This window comes from Amphibalanus amphitrite, unplaced genomic scaffold, assembly GCF_019059575.1.
Source record: "Amphibalanus amphitrite isolate SeventyFive unplaced genomic scaffold, NRLGWU_Aamphi_draft 000401F_arrow, whole genome shotgun sequence".
NCBI classification, from domain to species: Eukaryota; Metazoa; Arthropoda; class Thecostraca; order Balanomorpha; family Balanidae; genus Amphibalanus; species Amphibalanus amphitrite.
The window spans coordinates 288,624-307,425 of NW_024881895.1; the positions used below are offsets into that span (position 1 = coordinate 288,624).

The 18,802-nt window shown below is 45.2% G+C and overlaps 1 protein-coding gene across 1 annotated transcript in view; it reads left to right on the forward strand.

The window, feature by feature from the left end:
• LOC122390575 overlaps window positions 1–12,957 on the forward strand; it is a 39,585-nt gene extending 26,628 nt beyond the window's left edge. The window contains exon 2 of the mRNA XM_043383665.1: window positions 11,599–12,957. Within this exon, the coding sequence (XP_043239600.1) occupies window positions 11,637–12,872 (1,236 nt within the window). The 5' untranslated portion in view covers window positions 11,599–11,636 and the 3' untranslated portion in view covers window positions 12,873–12,957. The remainder of the gene's footprint in view (window positions 1–11,598) is intronic.
• Window positions 12,958–18,802: the final 5,845 nt, after the last annotated feature.

Sequence of the window (18,802 nt, forward strand, 5' to 3'; positions counted from 1 at the left end):
ACCTTTTATGTCTGAAACACTTTTCTGTATCTCTAAAGCTGTAGGCCTGACAGCTCTTCCCGCGAAACCTTTTTTTTGGATCGAAAATGGCAAAAATGACGTCACTCTTACGTCATTAGCGGCCAACCTATCATAGCCTTTGGAAAAAAATTTTGGTCACCATGTGCGCCAGCTGCTCCCGGGAGGGTACTGAAAGTTTGGTGACGATCGGCGCAGCGGCTCTTGAGATATATTGAAAAAACTAAAGGGGGGCGGCCAAAAAATGCCCCCCCCCCACCGCCTGGAAGGTTAAAGCTAGAAACTTGATTTTTTGTATAGCTGCTCCTCTATCCTTTCTTGATGTCCCCTGAAAATTTCAAGTTTCTGTGGTTTTTGGTTTCGAAGATATGACCTTGTTTTTCAGGTCATGTCATGACCCAAATGACCAATTCTCAACAGCTTGCGTTGGCTATGGGCCTTGTGAGCTTTTGACACCTTCATTTCGGCCTTTTTTGCCAGTCTTACCTCCCACCTATCATGGAACATGTTGTTCGACGATGTACAGATGTCAAGGTCAGGGTCAAGGTCAACCTAGGTCATCTAAAATAATTGTGTTTTAGGCAAGCTGAATTTACTCTTCGTGAAGTTTTTTGACTGCATTTTTGGTAAAAGCTTCTCAGATCATGATTTTATGTAATATGGACACATAAACACTCGGTGCACACATCAGTATACACACAGACACACACAGACATACAAACACATATAATTGACCTTGACATAACTTGACCTGAAATGACCCCAGCAGCAAAAATATGGTCGGGTAGTGTGACAAAGAGGTTCTAGCTGGCTTGGCACCAGAAAACGGCATCGTCATCGGTATATGATTAGCAGCGCACTTGATATCCAACGGTGACCAAAAACAGCAACAATTTTTAGTTTGACCTGACCTGGAAGGTCAATGGCTGACCTGAGAAGGTAAAACTGGGTATCATTGGATTCGTCTCTTCCCAAAGATTTTTTTTGTCTTTACCGCGAAGCTCTATCTCCAACAGGAACGAAATGGCGCGGGGGGTGGCAACCCCCCCCCCCCACCATGTGCGTTCTAGGATGGGAAAATGGCATGTGCGGGCGAGGGTTAAGATAGCGTCTACCACATATAGAGCACAGGTCGACGAAAATCGTGATGCAAAATAGACAAAAAATGTGTATTTTAAGATTCCCTAAAATTAACTTTTTTCATTTACCAAAATGCATAATATTGCATATTATTCGACTCGGCTGATCAAGAAGAGCACAATGACACCATTTTTGAAGCTCTAGCTTCATTGTCTGTCACATTATCTGCAAAAACGTAGTTTGACCCTAGTTGACCTCAAGTGACATGACCGTTCTTGTAGCATGCATACACAAACTTAGTCACATATTGATGTAAACTGATGGAGTATAACTAAAAACTATAAAAATGGAGCGGATATCTACCATATTTTTACAGTAAAGCCAGGCAAGCAATCGCTCTTCATCCATAACTGATAGGTATGGGCACTGGAATAGAGCGACAAACTGAAAAGGCTTTGTTTATGTTAACGTGTTTATTTTCGAAATTTATCTTAGGGCTAGGTGTAAACCAAACCTGCTCAGTACTTATGATCTCATGGAAAACAGTTGTTTAGTGGCATTGCTCTCGGTTGGGGGTAAGCTCGGCCACTCGCCCGGGGTTACCCCAAAGTGCAAATTTTATTTTAGAACAGCGATGTTCGAAAAAAAATGTTATAGGTACTTAAGCCAGCCCATGCCTCGTCACCACTCACCACTCACTTCAAACACTTGGACGGTCGTTTCATAACATTCGTATATATAGATATTAGGGCTGTATGGTATAACATCAACCTTCGCCCCAGTGTGGGGGGGGGCATATGTTACCACCTTGTCGCGTTTTTTTGCGTGTGAATAAAAAACCGCGGCGCCTAGCGCCGCGCCGCTTGGGGTAGCATTTTCTACATACATCAATTTTGGACAACGTGTAAAGTTTTTGACCCCAGGTCATGTCAGGTCAGGTTACCAGGTCAAGTTAACAGACCAAACCTAAAAAAGTTTGCAACCATGTCCAGCCTGCAGTGTTTGTCAGAGAGGCTTTAAACTTGGTGGATTTCGTGATGTTATGGGCGCCTAATTTGCATATCTCGGATTTTTTATATCAGTGACTAAGGTCAGGCCAGTGGCGTGACCTTTCCATTACAAGTCAATGGACTTGGAGAAAAATAAAAATGCCTCTAGATCCGTGTGTACGCATAGGAACAGTCCAAATATTTCAGAATCTATATGATTTGATGACCAAGGTGTCATTTTTGCTGATAGCCTCTAGAAAGGTCATCCGAGGTCATTTGAGGCTAGAAACAGATTTTTGCCAATAACTCGCGATTGGAAAGAGACAGGACGCTGGGGATGGTCTCATTGTGTTTTGTTGAGACGCATTGAATGATATGCAACATGACCTTTTCCGGTCAGGTCACGACCATGACCTGAGGTCAAATTTTCAAGTTGACCTGTTTTTTCACGTTTTTTATTTTATTTTAATAGAGCGCACATACCATACATCCGGCCACAGTATGTGCATATACATCGGCTGCACTCACCCACACAAGTTCACATGCCCTCACGCTGCTTTTTCCCCCGTTCCGAGCCCATCGTCTAATCCACTCCAATGTATTCCGTCTTTGTGATTAATGAGTAGACAGACAGAAATCCTTTAGCCGCCTTTGTTCTATACATGTAGTATTTGGCCAACAGAATCAAACGCTAAACACTGCGCATATTTTCTAACGATAGTTGATAGTCTTTATCTAAGCCTATAATAATATCAGCCTTTCCTAAAGTTACGTTTATCCCAAGTTTTTTTTCCTGAATACGACGCTCAATGCACTCCCAAATAGTGCGTACCTTATTGCGGCCAAACCGTTGACATGAGGTCAATTTTGATAAGGACCTTATCAAAAGAAGAGTTCAAAAGCTATCGATTGCTTTTCCATGAGTTTTTCTAGCTACATAGTTCCTGAGATAATGGCATGTTTTCTGAAAAATATAATGACAATTGGCAAATTTTGACCATTGATGACCTCTGGTCACTGGTGACCCCCAATATTGCTCTAAGATGAAAAATGACTGAAATACTTTCAAATGTACGCATTGAGAGCTATCGACTGCTTTTTACCGCGTCTTTCTAGCCCTCTTAGTTTTTGAGTTAGAGGTGGGTGGTAACTGCCCCCCCCCCCCCTCACTAGGGCGAAGTTGGCTTGGCCGAGACCGCCACTGGGGCGCGGGTTGTGCAACATATATCAGTTTTTAGCTAAAAACCCTCATCAGGGATGCGGAGCCGTGAAAATTTCAGACGGCTCCGGCTCCGGCTCCGGCTCCGGAGAAAAAATCGGCTCCGGCTCCGGCTCCGGCTCCGGCTCTGGGTGAAATGTCATGGCGGCTCCGGCCAGGGTTGTATACCAATCAAGTCGATTGAATTGATTGATTTGATTCAACGCGTATTTTGAGTTGATTGGATTGAGTCGATTGACTTTTCGAGATGGCTGGTTGACTGACTCGTTTGACTTTAGCGACTGGTTGACTGATTTGATTCCCGAAAATTAGAGTGACTCGTATGATTGAGTCGATTGAATGGAAAGTTCAAATAAGTTTTAGCTGATGAAAAATAATGACACCAATTGATGACATCAAAGATCACAAAACTACACTGAAAACTGCTTGTCATCACAACTGCAATATGGGGTAGACGGCCAAATAAAGAACAGGGCCTAAACATGAACAGCCAACTTTGACTTTCAACTGCAATACCTAACTGCTCAGTGCTCCAATCCTGGTGATAGAACCTGGCGATGCACTTACCTACCTTTCTGCACTCAGCAGGAAACGTTTTTTTTATCCAGATGATAAAGTGCAAGGCCCTATATACTAATAAAGTGTGATTAATTAATAATTCACATCTCCACATCTCCTCAGAAGCAACCCACTGAACACGTCTCGCTAATTACGTTTACGTCCCTAATTAATAGCTAATTTGCTGCATTGTTTAATTTGCAGCAGAACGTTTGTTGATCCTTTTCTCCTGAGAGCCTAAGCATAACATATTAAATATGTTTCATTTTCCTTAAAATATTTTACCGAATATTATTAAGTGGTTTTATTTCAAATGAAATAAAAATTAAAACGAAATTGGTGTTGTACAACCGATTTATTTTATGATGATCTACCATACAACATGATAATCAAAATGGAAAAATAGAACACGTGAATGAAACCAGCACGTGTGTTGTTATTTTAAATATTTTTGCCCCACTTATGTGCCAAATATTCAAATACTGAGCCAAAATAGTGTTAATGGACGCCATTCGTTTCAACTAGTCCTGTTTCGAGCAGAAGGAGTGGCACGATGCATGGGTTACTGCTGATCGCCCTCCCTTTCATAACATTCGTATATATGTATAGATATAAGGGCTGTAGGTATAACATCAACCTTCGCCCCAGGGGGGGGGGGGGGGGGCGAAGGTTCAACAAGAAGATCAAACAGTAAATCGACCGAATAAGGAAAAAAACTAGAGGGAATATGTCACCCTGAGGCCTGAACCATCCATGAGACTGCAGTTGCCAGTAACAGTCATGCCTGCAGGCCGTGGTGCCGAGATGGAAGTGGCCCGTTCACTCAGATTTTTTAGTACACATCTGAGCAAAAAGTTATTTTTACATGACATCCTAGAAACACGAGCCGTTTGAAAAGTTAAACACCGAATAACATAGAAATCATACTATTTACTGAATATATATGCCGCATTGAATATTGGTAGTTGTAATTTTGTATTCTCATCACTTTTTGAGAAATATTGATTTAAAGTTGGGAACGTTTTTTTTTTTGGGGGGGGGCACCCGGTATGTTTTAAAACTCCACGTGCATTTTCTGTCCATGACACCTAGTGCATCTGCATAATTACATCGAAAAATGCAACTTACTTATAATACAATGTGCATAGGCATCATCATGAGTGTCAGACTGCTATAAGTTTTTCACATTCAGGTTGTCGGTTTGAGCCGTCGGGAAAGGCAATTGTGCACTTACGTTCATTAGTTGCTTTTTGTTTGTTTTTGCTAATGTTGCCTCGCAACGACAATCGCAATTACATGTCGCCAGTATAGCCTACAGCCAAAAACACACACTCGGTCACACTGGTGTGGTCCACGCCGGCACGCGATTCACACGACGACTGCTTGGTAAGCCACCAACACTTTCACTGACTTGAGACAGGATATACAGGGTGGAAAAAATACGCGAACATGTATTTTCTTAAAACTTTGACCGCCAGTGGAGCATTTTGTATGAGCGCGGGCTGTCATTAACATATTTGGTCGAGTTTTAGCCGTTTTCACGACGGCCATCTGGTACACATTTGGTGCACATCTGGTACAGATTAGGTGCAGATTTGGTCAAATCAGGTTCAGTGTGTCTCTTAGCAGCTAATAGCTATCAGCTAGGGCTGCAATAATTGCTTATATGTCTGCTTTGTCATATTATCAGAGAGCATCATCGATTAAAACACTGAAATAAATTCATAAAATGAAGATATTTGCTGTAAAAGAAATTAGGTGCAGATTTGTTCAAATCAGGTGCATTCGCCGGATAGCCCGTCGTGAAAACGGCTTTTAAAAGCCGTTTTTGTCTGTCAGTGGCTTTTAAAAGCCGTTTTCACATCATTTTGTTGTCACCTCATCTAACAAAAGTGACCTAACTTTGGAGAATGACCTGAAAAGTCTTAAACACCTCTGGACTTCAAATGGCGGCGGCGCCCTACGCTGCACATGACCAAAATAAGCAACGAGCACATGGAGCTGCCAGGGAAAGCGTTTGTGATTATTTTGGTTGAACTGGAGCGAAATGGTTTCGTAGCGGTCTCGGCACTAGCATTATACAATAATACGTTTGGTTGAAGCATATTAACACTTGAGAGGACTTTAAATCAAAGCCGTCCGCGGCAGCAAAACCTCAGCGGATTCAGTCGTTGAATAGGTGGTCAGTGGTCACCATGTCTGTCAGTGGCAAAACGACGCCAGTCGACCAGAAAACTGGCAAAATAGCTTACTGTGGCCAGGTAACCGATAAAATATATCACGATTTGCACAAAAATCCGTAGAAATTCAAAAATAAGCCGCTCAAACCCTTGTGGTGACCAAAAATCACGAATTTAAAGCAGGATTGTCGATTAAAGGTTACGACCCCTTAATTATTTACTTATTACTTATTACTTAATACTTAATACCCCTTATTTAAGGGTACGACCCCCCGAACAACGACCCTGTCGAACAACAAGTTCCATGATAGGTGGGAGGTAAGACTGGCAAAAAAGGCCGAAAGCAAGGTGTCAACCTCACCAGGCCCATAGCCAACGCAAGATGTTGAGAATAGGTCATTTGGGTCATGATATGACCTGAAAAACAAGGTCATATCTCCGAAATCAAAAACCACAGAAACTTGAAATTTTCAGTGGACATCAAGAAAGGATTAAGGAGCAGCTATACGAAAAATCAGGCTTCTACGTAGCTCTAAAAATGTTGAGTGCAGAGCAGAAAGACTACCTGGGGGGGGGGGGGCAACCCCCCCCTGAGCGGGCGAGGGTTAAGGTCCTAGAACAACCAGTGACCTCTGAGGTCAGGTCAGGTGCCTCAAGGTACGGTTCCGTTTTTGGTGAATAACTTCGCATAAAACGACTGTAGAGCCGCGATTTTGGCAGCATCGTGTTTGCCTCGCTCAGGCGCGTCGAATGTTATACTTTTTGTTTGGGTGAGGTCAACTTAGGGTGTTGTTCTCAGGTCACGGTCAGGTCAGCGCCTCCAGGTCACGAACTTGGTCAAAGGAGGTCATGTTGCATATCTATCGATTCGGCTGGACTTCCTGGGTCCATTGGTGGCTTTCCCGACTCGCTAGCTTAACCCTCGCATGTGTAGGGGGGGGGGGGTCGGATGGACCCCCCCCCCATGGTTTTTCGCGAATAACTCGCGTAAAAAGCGGCCGATCGCAACGAAACTTTCAGTACCCTCGCATTGATCAATTTTACACCTACCCTGAAAATTTCATGACCCTGACCCAAATGACCTTTGACCTGTGACCTCTTTTCCGAGACCATGTTTGGCCGGAATCGCGATTTCGCGTATGTCGGCTCGCACTAGCCGCGTGTTTGCAAGCTTTTCGTGGTTTCAAACGTTCAAACATGTGATTTGATGTTACTCCCGTGTGTGTCAAGGTCACCTGAAGGTCAGGTAAGGTCATTGACCTTTGGTGACCTCGGGTGACCTCGGGTCACTTTTTCGAGTTTTACATGTTTCTAGGCTAGTTTTTGGAGCTGAATTCGAATTTAGCAACCATTTGAACATTTACGAAGTAGTTTTGGTGACTTCGTAACATGTTACGAAGCTGTCAGAGGCGGTTGACACGTACTACGAATACCCGTCACGACGCCTACTGGTTGACCTGACCTGACCTGACCCGACCTGGTCTAAATGCTCCAAGACATCATCTGTGATCAAAACTAACACGATATTCGTGATCAGCACCCCGAAAAACCCCTTAGCAGCCACACTTTACAACTTTCTAACAGGTCCCGATTTTCCCGACTTTGGGTCATTGACCTGACCTGGAAGGTCAACCAATGACCTAGGACCTTAAAATTGGGTATCATCGGCTTCCTCTCGTCACGGGCAACACGCTCGTTTTTTCCGCGAAGCTCTAGCTCGATCAGGAGCCAAACGGCAAGGGGGGGGGGTCCAACCGACCCCCCCCCCTACACATTAGAAGCTGGCAAACGCCGCACACATGCGAGGGTTAACTTGACCGAGGGTTATTGACGAAAAACTAAAACGAAAAACTACCCCAGTGGCGGTCTCAGCCAACTTCGCCCTAGTGGGGGTGGGGGGGGGGGGGCATATGTTACCACCCACCTCTAACTCAAAAACTAAGAGGGCTAGAAAGACGCGGTAAAAAGCAGTCGATAGCTCTCAATTCGTACGTTTGAAAGTATTTCGGCCATTTTTCATCTTGGAGCAATATTGGGGTCACTGGAGGTCATCAAAGGTCAAAATTTGCCCAATGTCATTAATTTTTCAGAAAACATGCATTTATCTCAGGAACTATGATAGCTAGAAAAACGCATGGAAAGGTAATCGATAGCTTATGAACTCTTCTTTTGATAAGGTCATCATCAAAATTGACCTCAGGTCAACGGTTTAGCCGCCAGAGGGCAAAAACTAAAAAAATAGCTGTTTTTCGCAGTGTTTTTCGACAAAAACTTTTGACTAGAAAAAGCCACGACATTTCTATTGCCAGAATCGTGTTCCTCTCGCTCAGACGCGTCGAATGAACTATAATTTGACCTTGAAAAGTCAACTTGAAAATTTGACCTCAGGTCAAGGTCATGACCTGACCGAAAAAGGTCATGTTGCATATCAATCGATGCGTCTCAACAAGACAAACACAATGAGACCATCCCCAGCGTCCCATCTCTTTCCAATCGAGAGTTATTGGCAAAAATCTGTTTGTAGCCTCAAATGACCTCGGATGACCTTTCTAGAGGCTATCAGCAAAAAAGACACCTTGGTCGTCACGGGTGGTCCAAATCATTGTAATTCTGAAATATTTGGACTGTTCCTATGCGTACACACGGATCTGGAGGCATTTTCATTTTTCTCCATTGACTTATAATGGTAAGGTCACGCTACTGACCTGACCTTAGGTCACGGATATAAAAAATCCGAGATATACAAATTGTAGGCACCCATGACATCATGCAAACCACAAAGTTTAAAACCTTTCTGACAAACACTGCAGGCTGGACATGATTGCAAACTTTTTTAGGCCTGGTCAGTTAACTTGACCTGGTAACCTGACCTGACATGACCTGGGGTAAAAAATTTCACACATTGTCCAAAATTGATGTACAAAAAGCTATGCCAAGCGGCGCGGCGCTAAGCGCCGCGGTTTTTTATTTATACGCAAAAACGCGACAGGGTGGTAACATATGCCCCCCACTGGGGCGAAGGTTAATGACGTCATGCAAGGTCAACATTGCAGAAGTGACACATTGAACCTTGCAAGGAGTGCATCAAATCACGATTTTGTGTGCCTGAGATAGTTGGAGATCGTTCCCGGCGCCAGAATAGCAGTTTTCATTTTTCCCCATTTACTTATAATGGTGAGGTCACGAAAATGACCTGACCTCATATGACCTTTAGGAAAAATCGAGATATACAAGTTGTGAGACTCGTAATGGATACAAGATCCTGCAAGTTTCATTTCCACAGATGTCACATGATGGCAACTACTCAGGAAGAGTACTTTACAAGAAAGAAGAATATGAAGCAATTGGAAGCAAGGGAAGCGTGACCGAAAGAGACTGGACACTTGTGCAACGTAAAAAAAGAAAAACAAACAAAGAAGGTTTGGAGCAGTGCTTATTGGAGAGCAAAATGTAACTTGAATCAAGGCGGCAGCTATGGATGAATTCCAGTTCGATCAAAATGTATCGTTTGTTTGTGCAAACATGGACGAATTTGAGCAGAAACTCTCAGATGTCACCAACAGATCCAGAGCAAAACAGATTGACGTTGCCATTCATCTGGGAGCTGAAGACGCCATCGAGCACAGTGCGGATTACGTGTTAGACATGCTCACCCACAAGGTCAACCAAACTCACGAACAAAAACACGTGGATACCGTGTACGTGTGCTCTCTGGAAGAGAGAAGGGATGCTGGAGCTAGTGTCTATCAAACTGTGAAGACCATCAACACTGAGCTAGCCCAGCTGTGCCACTCAACAGGAGCAACTTTCGTTGACCTTACATAGATCCCGCCTGGAAGAAACGGAGTATGGGAGGATCAACAGAACGGGTATCCTGTACAAGTGTACACTTTTGAAGGAGCCCGCAATGCTGCGCAACACCTCCTCAGTCAGATCCCTGGATTTTTACATTAAATGCTTCGACTGCTCCTGCTGGTCGTAGCAGGTGCTCTGCTCAGAATTACTCGGGTCGCCTACCTCACAGAAGTCAACCGAATTTTCTTACGACCAATGTCAACGGGCTTTGCACGAATACTAAACAAACAGAACTCTCTCTCCTGCTACATAAGCATAATATTCATGTAGCGGTATTACAGAACAATGCAAAACAATAAACATCACGGACCGTAATAAGCGCAGTTTGCGGCGGTCTGTGTGGGAGCGCCGTCCTTGCGCCGTATTGCGCCTGATAAGGTTGTTAACCCGCGCCCCACTGACGGGGGGGGGGGGGGGGAGGGGCTATTCATAGCCCCCTCCCCTTTTTCTGCAATAACTTCCAAACCGCTTGACGTATCGACGCCAAACTTTCAGTACCTCCCTTCGGCTGCATCAATTTGACACGTTTTGTCAAAATATGAACTTCGTAGCTACCATAGGTCGGCCGGAAATGACGTAAGAGTGACGTCATTCGGCCGATTTCGACGAAAAACATTGAACCACGGCAATCGCTCCCAAGAGCTCAGTTTTCAAGCTAGATCCAATTTCTTTGCATGAAAGGACTCAGAATAGACTGCGCTATCAAACTGCTATCTCGGTTGTTCGAAATTATAAAAATTTCGAAAATTTTATATAACTAAATTCAAAATTTATATTTTTATGTTTTTTCATTTTTTTTTAACTTTTCGAAAAAAAACGGAATTTATGTGATAGAACGCATGCTTATGACTAGCTTTAGCATGAGTTTTAGCTAAATCTCTTAAAAAATGACCAAGTTATACGCATTATTGCAAAAAATTATCAATTATTAATTTTTCAAATCAATTTTTCAGTACATATTTGACATCGTACACCAATATAAATAGAACCATCGTGTTCCTGAGCTGAAACTGCATCCAATAGACACCTTTTTTGTTGAAAAATTTTAACTTCAAAATTTCACATTTTTGACCTGAAAGTGACCTGACCAAAGCTAAATTCGACTCAAAATGACCTCGAATGACACAGACGACATCAAATTCGAAATCTTTGGCCTAAATGGACCATAAGGCATGTGTCACGTGACCGACGCATGATATAATATTTCCGTGACCTGTGATGACCTGACCCTGACCTGAAAATCAAAGTACAAGTTTGGTATCCTCAGGGTATCTAGAGCATCTGTTCACGAGTGTGTAAACCAAAAATGAGCCTGATCTGACTTGTAAGACGGCGGCCAGAGCCCAAAATGTGAACAAGCCAGAATGCTAATAATTTCAATTTGACCTGACCTGTGACGTCATCAGTAACCGCGAGTTCAATGAAATTAGGTTTTGCTCGACAGTTTTTCCGGGGCTATCAGACGCCGTTTGAATTTTTAACGATCGGGAAAGTAGTTTCGGAGTTAGGAGGGGGGCTACGAAGAGCCCGCCCCCCCCCTTCCCCAGTAGGGCGTGTTATACGCAGACCCCAGTGGGGCGCGGGGTAACAGTTAAACCATTATGAACGGCGACCCTCACACACCGCGGATCAACATGACGTTTCAAATGCATGATTATTCAGACACCAAAGATACCCCAAAGTCTACTTTTCTTGGCAGGTGTGTTTCCGGAGCGGCGGCTGCTTCGTCTGACGACGATGTGTGGGATTCCGAGCAGCGGCGAGCTGGCGGGCCACTTGGCCGTGCTTGTGCTGACAGTCGCCTGGCTCGCCCTGACCGGCCTGAAGGTCGCCGAGTACATGAGTGAGCCGACCGCCACCAGAAACGTGTGGAAGAAAGTCATCTACCTGCCGCCGTTCACCGTGTGCCCTGCCTTGCGCTTGCCATACGTGCTGGATGCTAACGTCACGGACGCTGTCGGCGAGGGCGCCACGCTGGAGGATTTCTATGACCAACTGGGACTGGACCCACTGGACTTTCTCGCGGGGCTAAGCGCATCGCAAGGGCGCTCCTATGAGTCATGCGACTCAGGGGGAGACTGCGTTAACTTTACGAAATCGTTTGATTATGATGTCGGAGGGATGTGTCTCACCTCAAAGGCTGCATCATCTGGCTTTCATTTTAATTTGGTCCACAATTTAGCTTACGCATATGGTATTTCCGACTATATATTGACTTTCGACATCATACTTCATGGTCAGCCTGATTTCTACGGAGCTGCCTTCGCAGACGAAACTATCCTCTACTTATCGTCCGTTCAGAGAGGGATAAAGGTATCCATAAGAACTGACCGAAGAATCGAAGCAAATCTGAAACGGGATCCTTGCAATGACAATCCAACATACAGCAAACGGCTATGTGAGCGCCAATGTTACTTCAACTGGCTAAACTGCAGTGTCCTCGACGCAGTCGACCTCAGCAAGCCGCGCTGTCTGGCCGCCGATGGTTTATGGATTCAGCTACTGGATCCTCTGTCGAAATTCGCCGAAGCTGCGGATGGTATCGACGCCTGCCAGTGTCCGAAAGAGTGTGTGACTGACACAATCCATATTTCCATAGAACCAGACTACTACGTGGAGGAACATGACAACATCACTAGCATTTCTCTACTCCCGTCTACGACGATGAACATCCTTGAGACCTACGTCACATACACCTTCTCCGATTTGATGGCGGACATGGGCGGCTTCCTGGGCCTGCTGCTAGGCTCGTCGCTCCTCTCCGTGTGCCAGCTGCTTCCTCAGATGACCAAGTGGGCGTGCACCAAGTGCCGCGGTGAGCGCCAAGACCCCGAACATGGCTTGGCGCTGAACTCCAAGAAGGACCGCGTCGCCACTCAGGCGCTCCCTGCGCCGACCGATCGTCGCCGAGGTGATATTGTGGTGTGCATCTCGCCGAGAGTGGACGGAGCCAGTGAGCCAGTCAAGTACTAATATGTGTACACTGCACAGTCTCTCTTTAAAGGTAGTGTGCCACCTTCGAATGATTTCCCATTTTATTTTTCCTAGGATAAGAAGCGTCTGTTTTTACCTAATATCGCAAAAAAAATCAAAAATGGGCCTAAAATAGTGCTTTTTTCGCCTAAAAGTTTATCAGTTTTTCGATATGTATAACAACTGTAGTGGGCTGACCTGCAAACAGGCGTCGGCAACAATCACGAATGCGGCGCACATGTGACAATAAGCAAAGGTCATTATAGAGTTACGACGTACGGGAATGAGTTATCAGCTGTCTAATCGTGGACAACACAATGTCGAATTTAAACTGTAAGCCTGTATTGGTATTGTTTCTTTAATTTGGCCGTCGAATATCAATTTATGGTTTGAAATATTATTTTATGTAAAATAATTGATATGAAACAGCCGTCTCTAAAGTTATGACCCAATCTCACCACATGAAAGTGGCAGAAATGACAATGATCAGCTGACGCATTTTTCTTGGCCGAAGTCAGAGCGCGCGGCCCGATGCACCACCACCGCACCACAAAGTATGAGCAGAAGCCGCGCCCAAAGTCAGGGCCCCGGTAACGTGAGGTAGCCGAGTCGGGGCAGCGTGTGCTGACCCAAGCCGTGGCCGCGGCTTTGGGCGCGGTCTACCGCATCCCCGCGGGCAGCCCCAGGCTATCACATGACACCGGGAGGACGCACGGCCCCGGCTTGGGTCAGCGCACGCTGCCCCGACTCGGCTACCTCACGTTACCGGGGCCCTGGCTTTGGGCGCGGTCTACCGCACCACCTAACAGGCGTGTTCGAAACCGCAGGAGATGATGATGAACGGGTTTATCGAAACTTGATTGGATGAGCCTATCGGTAATGGCGATTTCAGTGTGTGCATTTATTGTTCATAGTGGTGTGAAATGTGGTTGGGGTACGACCGACAACCCGTCGGGGCGAATTTCGCACTGGGGTACTCAAAATTTGAAGAATTTAAGACGTTTCCATGAGTTTTGAAGGTATGGATAAGTTCTAAAAATCCGGTTCTCGTTATCTGGGCCATTAACTCCATACGGTCCAGGAAAGTTGGCACACTACCTTTAAAGTACCGCGCCAGGGTGCGGCGGTGCCATCAAGCCCGGCAGACGGAGCGCTGCTTATGTTGAAAGTCACCGAATCATTTGACTAGGTGTTGGATGAGGATGTTGGAGCAGAAGGTCTCCTTCTCCAGGAAGGAGAGGGCCAAGCCGAGTTTGTTCGCTGGGTCACTGGCCCACTTCCCTTCTCCGTGTATCGGTACTTTCAACAGAGACTCCTCAGCATGCACATGATCTCCCTAATTACCGCTTGCATTCACATTTATAGATTAGCACGGTGCAAAAGTAATTTCGGCAGTTGACAGAATGTCATTGGGTGCGTATTATTAAGGCCAGGGTTCATAATGTCCAGGGCACGATGTGTCCAGTGTTCGTTCGATATGGCCAGTGCCTTGAATTGGCCAGTGCTCATATTGTCCAGGGATTACATGGTCCAAATGTGGCCAACTCGCTGCAGATAGCGTAAATTCAAAGAGACCAGGGTTCATAATGTCCAGGGCACGATGTGTCCAGTGCTGGAAATGTTCAGACTCCAGGGTTCATAATGTCTAGGGCACGATGTGTCCAGTGTTCTAAATGGCCAGGGTTCATAATGTCCAGGGCACGATGTGTCCAGTGTTCAAAATGGCCAGTGCATTGAATGGGCCAGAGTTCATAGTGTGTTACATTAACATAGTCCACCCAACCCAACCAAACCTAACCTAACCTAACCTAACCTAACCTAACCTAACCTAATTTAATGATGTTTGCCTACCAGGGATAAGGAAATAGTTTCTCGCATGAATAGATTGCAAGCAATAGTAAATCAAATATTTTTAGGTTAAGCGGTTATGCATCAGGCTTCAGGACGAACAGATACATAACCACTTCAGGCGTTCGGCCTGAAGCCAGATACATAACCACTTATCCTAAAAATACGAGGGGGCATCGAAAAGTTCTGATCATCACCATGAATTAGATGCGATAGAAATTTGATTTTTTTTACATGATGTTCATTACTCCTTCACAAGTCACCACACACGACCGCAAACTTATTGCATCGTTTCTTGAGCTGCCTCAGGCGATCATTGTAGGACCTTCGCATTGTCCCGTAAATCACTGCTCCACCTCATCAATGACGTCATTTCTGGCCTTTAATCACCGGCCATACTGTGGATTCTTCATCTCCTGTAACAATCAAGAGTCAATTAATACCCGGTCAGGTGAATTTCTTAGCTGCGGTAGGATTTAATGTCCACATCATGTTGATTCTTAAATCGCAGCTCAGGACGAATGGGCGGGGGCGCTGTCGGTGCGGATAAAACATCTTTCTTGGGTTTTTTTTGCGGCGATTCTGCTTGAGGCCATCTCGCAACTTCTTCAAAAGTGTGCAGTAGTGCTTGCTTATCATTATCCGACCATTATCAAGACAGTCAGTAATGACTATCCTACGCCAGATCCAGAACACTGATAGCATTGACCTTCTATGTCGGCTTCTGCATCCTCGCTTTTAAGGACAGATGTGCCGTGCTTTAACCCTCGCCGGACCTATTGGTTTTCTACCTCGCCGTTTCGCCCCTGGTGGAGCTAGCGCGTCGCAGAAAAAACGAGCGTGTGCGCCGTTACGAGACACAGAGCTTGGTACCCGATTTTAAGGTCCTAGGTCAACCGGTGACCTCTGAGGTCAGGTCAAGTGCCCCAAGGTACGGTTCAGTTTTTGGTGAATAACTTCGCAAAAAACGGCCGCAGAGCGCCGATTTTGGCAGCATCGTGCTCGCCTCGCTCAGGCGCGTCGAATGGTATACTTCTTGTCCGGGTCAGGTCAACTTGGGGTGTTGACCTAAGGTCAAGGTCAGGTCAGCACCCCCAGGTCACGAAGTTGGTTGAAAGAGGTCATGTTGCATATCATTCGATTCGGCAGGTCTTCCTGAGTCCATTGGTGGCTTTCCAGACTCGCTAGCTCAATTTGATCAAGAGTTATTGACAAAAACTAATATGACCTTGATGACGTCATAAATGACGTCACGCAAGGTCAACATTGCAAAAGTGACGCATCTAACCTTGCAAGGAGTGCATCAAATCACGATTCTGTGTGCTTGAGATAGTTGGAGATCGTTCCCGGCGCCAGAATAGCAGTTTTCATTTTTCCCCATTAACTTATAATGGTGAGGTCACGAAAATGACCTGACCTCATATGAACTTTAGGAAAAATCCGAGATATACAAGTCGTGACACTCATAATGGATACTAGATCCTGCAAGTTTCATTTCCCTGTGACATCTCCTCTGGCAGTGAGGGCGTTGCGAAGTTGCGACATCTGAAGACCGTGCAGAGGTTCACTTATGACGTCATAGGTCAGTGACCTGACCTGACCCAAAAATGCGGTTGGTGTCAAAAGATCCGGCTTGAATCAAAGGTCAGGTATGCCAAGTTTTAGCTCTTTATCGCCAGCGTGCTCGGAGCTATCGCGAAAAAAACCCTATGGGGGCGGCACCCGCCCCCCCCTCGGCCGGCGAGGGTTAACTTCTTGATCATCTGTTCGTCTCTGGATCACACACAATACACATAGACCCAGCATTCGTCACAAGTTATCAAACGATCGAAGATGTCTTCAATTTCCTAAAACAGCCTAGTTTTCGTTTCGAAAGGCCAAGACGCATTTTTCTCTTGAACAAAGTAGACACACGAACTTCTAAGCGGGCTGACTCCTTCATCGTCTGTACGAGTTCTCGTAGTTCTTCGCTGATAATATCTTCAGGCACTGCCAGCATCAAGACCTTTCTGTTGCACAATCATCTGAAAGGTCACACGACGATCTGTAAGGATGAGGTCCTCCACTTCCTTCACAGTTATCACCTTGTCAGTCACTGGTAGTCATTCACTTCTTGACTCCCCTGAAAGGGCCATGCAACCAACTTGAAAATTATTTCTTCATTTTCGGTAAGTGCATGAGATGGGCTTTCCTCGCCATAAACTATTTCACGTTCTTGATGTATTTTCTCAGTGTGATACCGTTTCAAATGTATTAGTTAGGTGACGGTTCGGTCCTCAATGGGCCCAATACTCATCTTTTTTTACTTCTTAGTCTCTCCTACATAAGATAAAACCACTTTTCAGGATTTTCTTTGCGGGAACATTGTTCTTGAGAACCAAATAAAATACCTACCAAAAATCATCCAAATCGGCCTATATCTTCTATGTGATGATCAGAACTTTTCGATACCCCCTCGTATTTGATTTAACATTGCCTGTAATCTCTCCTAAGGCATAGCCTTCGGCACTGCACTGCTTCGCAATGAGCTGGTTCCGCGTTTTTTTTTCATAATGACGTCACTTTCAGTGACTATGTAATCCCTGGATATTATAAACTCTGGCCCATTCAAGGCACTGGCCATTTTGAACACTGGACACATCGCGCCCTGGACATTATGAACCCTGACAATTTCAAATGCTTGGCACATCGTGCCCTGGGCATTATGAACCATGGGCTCTTTGAATATACCCTATCTGCAGCCAGTTGGCCGGATTTGGACCATGCAATCCCTGGACATTATGAACTCTGGCCCATTCCAGGCACTGGCCATTTCGACACCGTGCATAACGTACCCTGGACATTATGAACCATGGCAAGAATGAACGCTCCCAATGTCATTGTTTTTGAAGCCCAAACAAAGTTGCCTTCGGACAAAATTACGAAGTCACTGGCTTGTCCGTGAACACTTTATAGATAAAAACTCTTTTTATGCGAAGGCTTATTATGTAACGGAGGACAATCAGACATCAGTGATTGACAGACTATTGATGTAAGACAAAAGCTTGACCAGGAATCAGCTATAGGTATCCGTTTGATTGGTATGCACGGCTTCCTCTTATCATTTTAAACACTTGTAAACTCTTTATTTGTCGACTTGTACGACTGTACGTCTAAAGCTCACGCATGCACGGCGGTCCGATAGTTGAGTTTTTTATTTCAATGGTTATCACGAAAAACTGTAAGTCTAATCTTTGATCGAAATGGATCCCTCAAATGAGAATGGACTTGGGATCTATGATTTCGTATGATGTGGTGATCCTGTGTACGCGATGATGATACGCAACTACTATTGTGAGTACTTTACTTGTGAAGTTTAGTTATATTAGATCTCTAATAAATCCATTCAAAGATTCATCTTTGTCAGCATATCTTAGCATACCATGATCCTTAAGATCATATCTCGCTTCTATTTTTCCAGATTCATGTAGGTATCAGTCACGTTGCACATTGCACATTGCCCATCTCTGCGATTCATAAGAATGTTCTCAGCACATGAAATGCAGTACCTGGATCACATAAATATATATTTTGTACACCAATTGCTACAATAATAATTGCAAAACCCACTTGTGACGATGATTAGCCCCTGCAGGTGCGGGACCTTAATCAGTTTGGGCGTGTGGCCTTGAAAAGGTCGGGTAATTAACCTCGATCAGCTCTGGTATTTACATAATTATTTGACTTTATTGAACAGCTCAAGTGTTTTACCAGAGACATTGAGCATTTCGGGTAGTTGACCTCAGTCGGCGCCTGAGCCGCGGCCAGGTCGATTTTCGGCTCTGTCCCAGCCGTCGCTGGCACGGCGTGGTACCGCCCACCGCATCGGCACAGTGTGCCTTTCAATCTATTGTCCGACCCCATTCCCCGAAAGCCACCACTATCGATCCGGTGTGCCAGCCGGCAGCCACTCGACTGGTGTCACGCGTGCTGTTCGTGGCATGGCCAGGGTGCCGACAGGCGAGCTAAATTAGTCGGGCCATCGCACGCAACAGTAAAGGGGCGCAGTTTTCCCTGGTGCTTTGGTCCAATAGTAGGCGTAA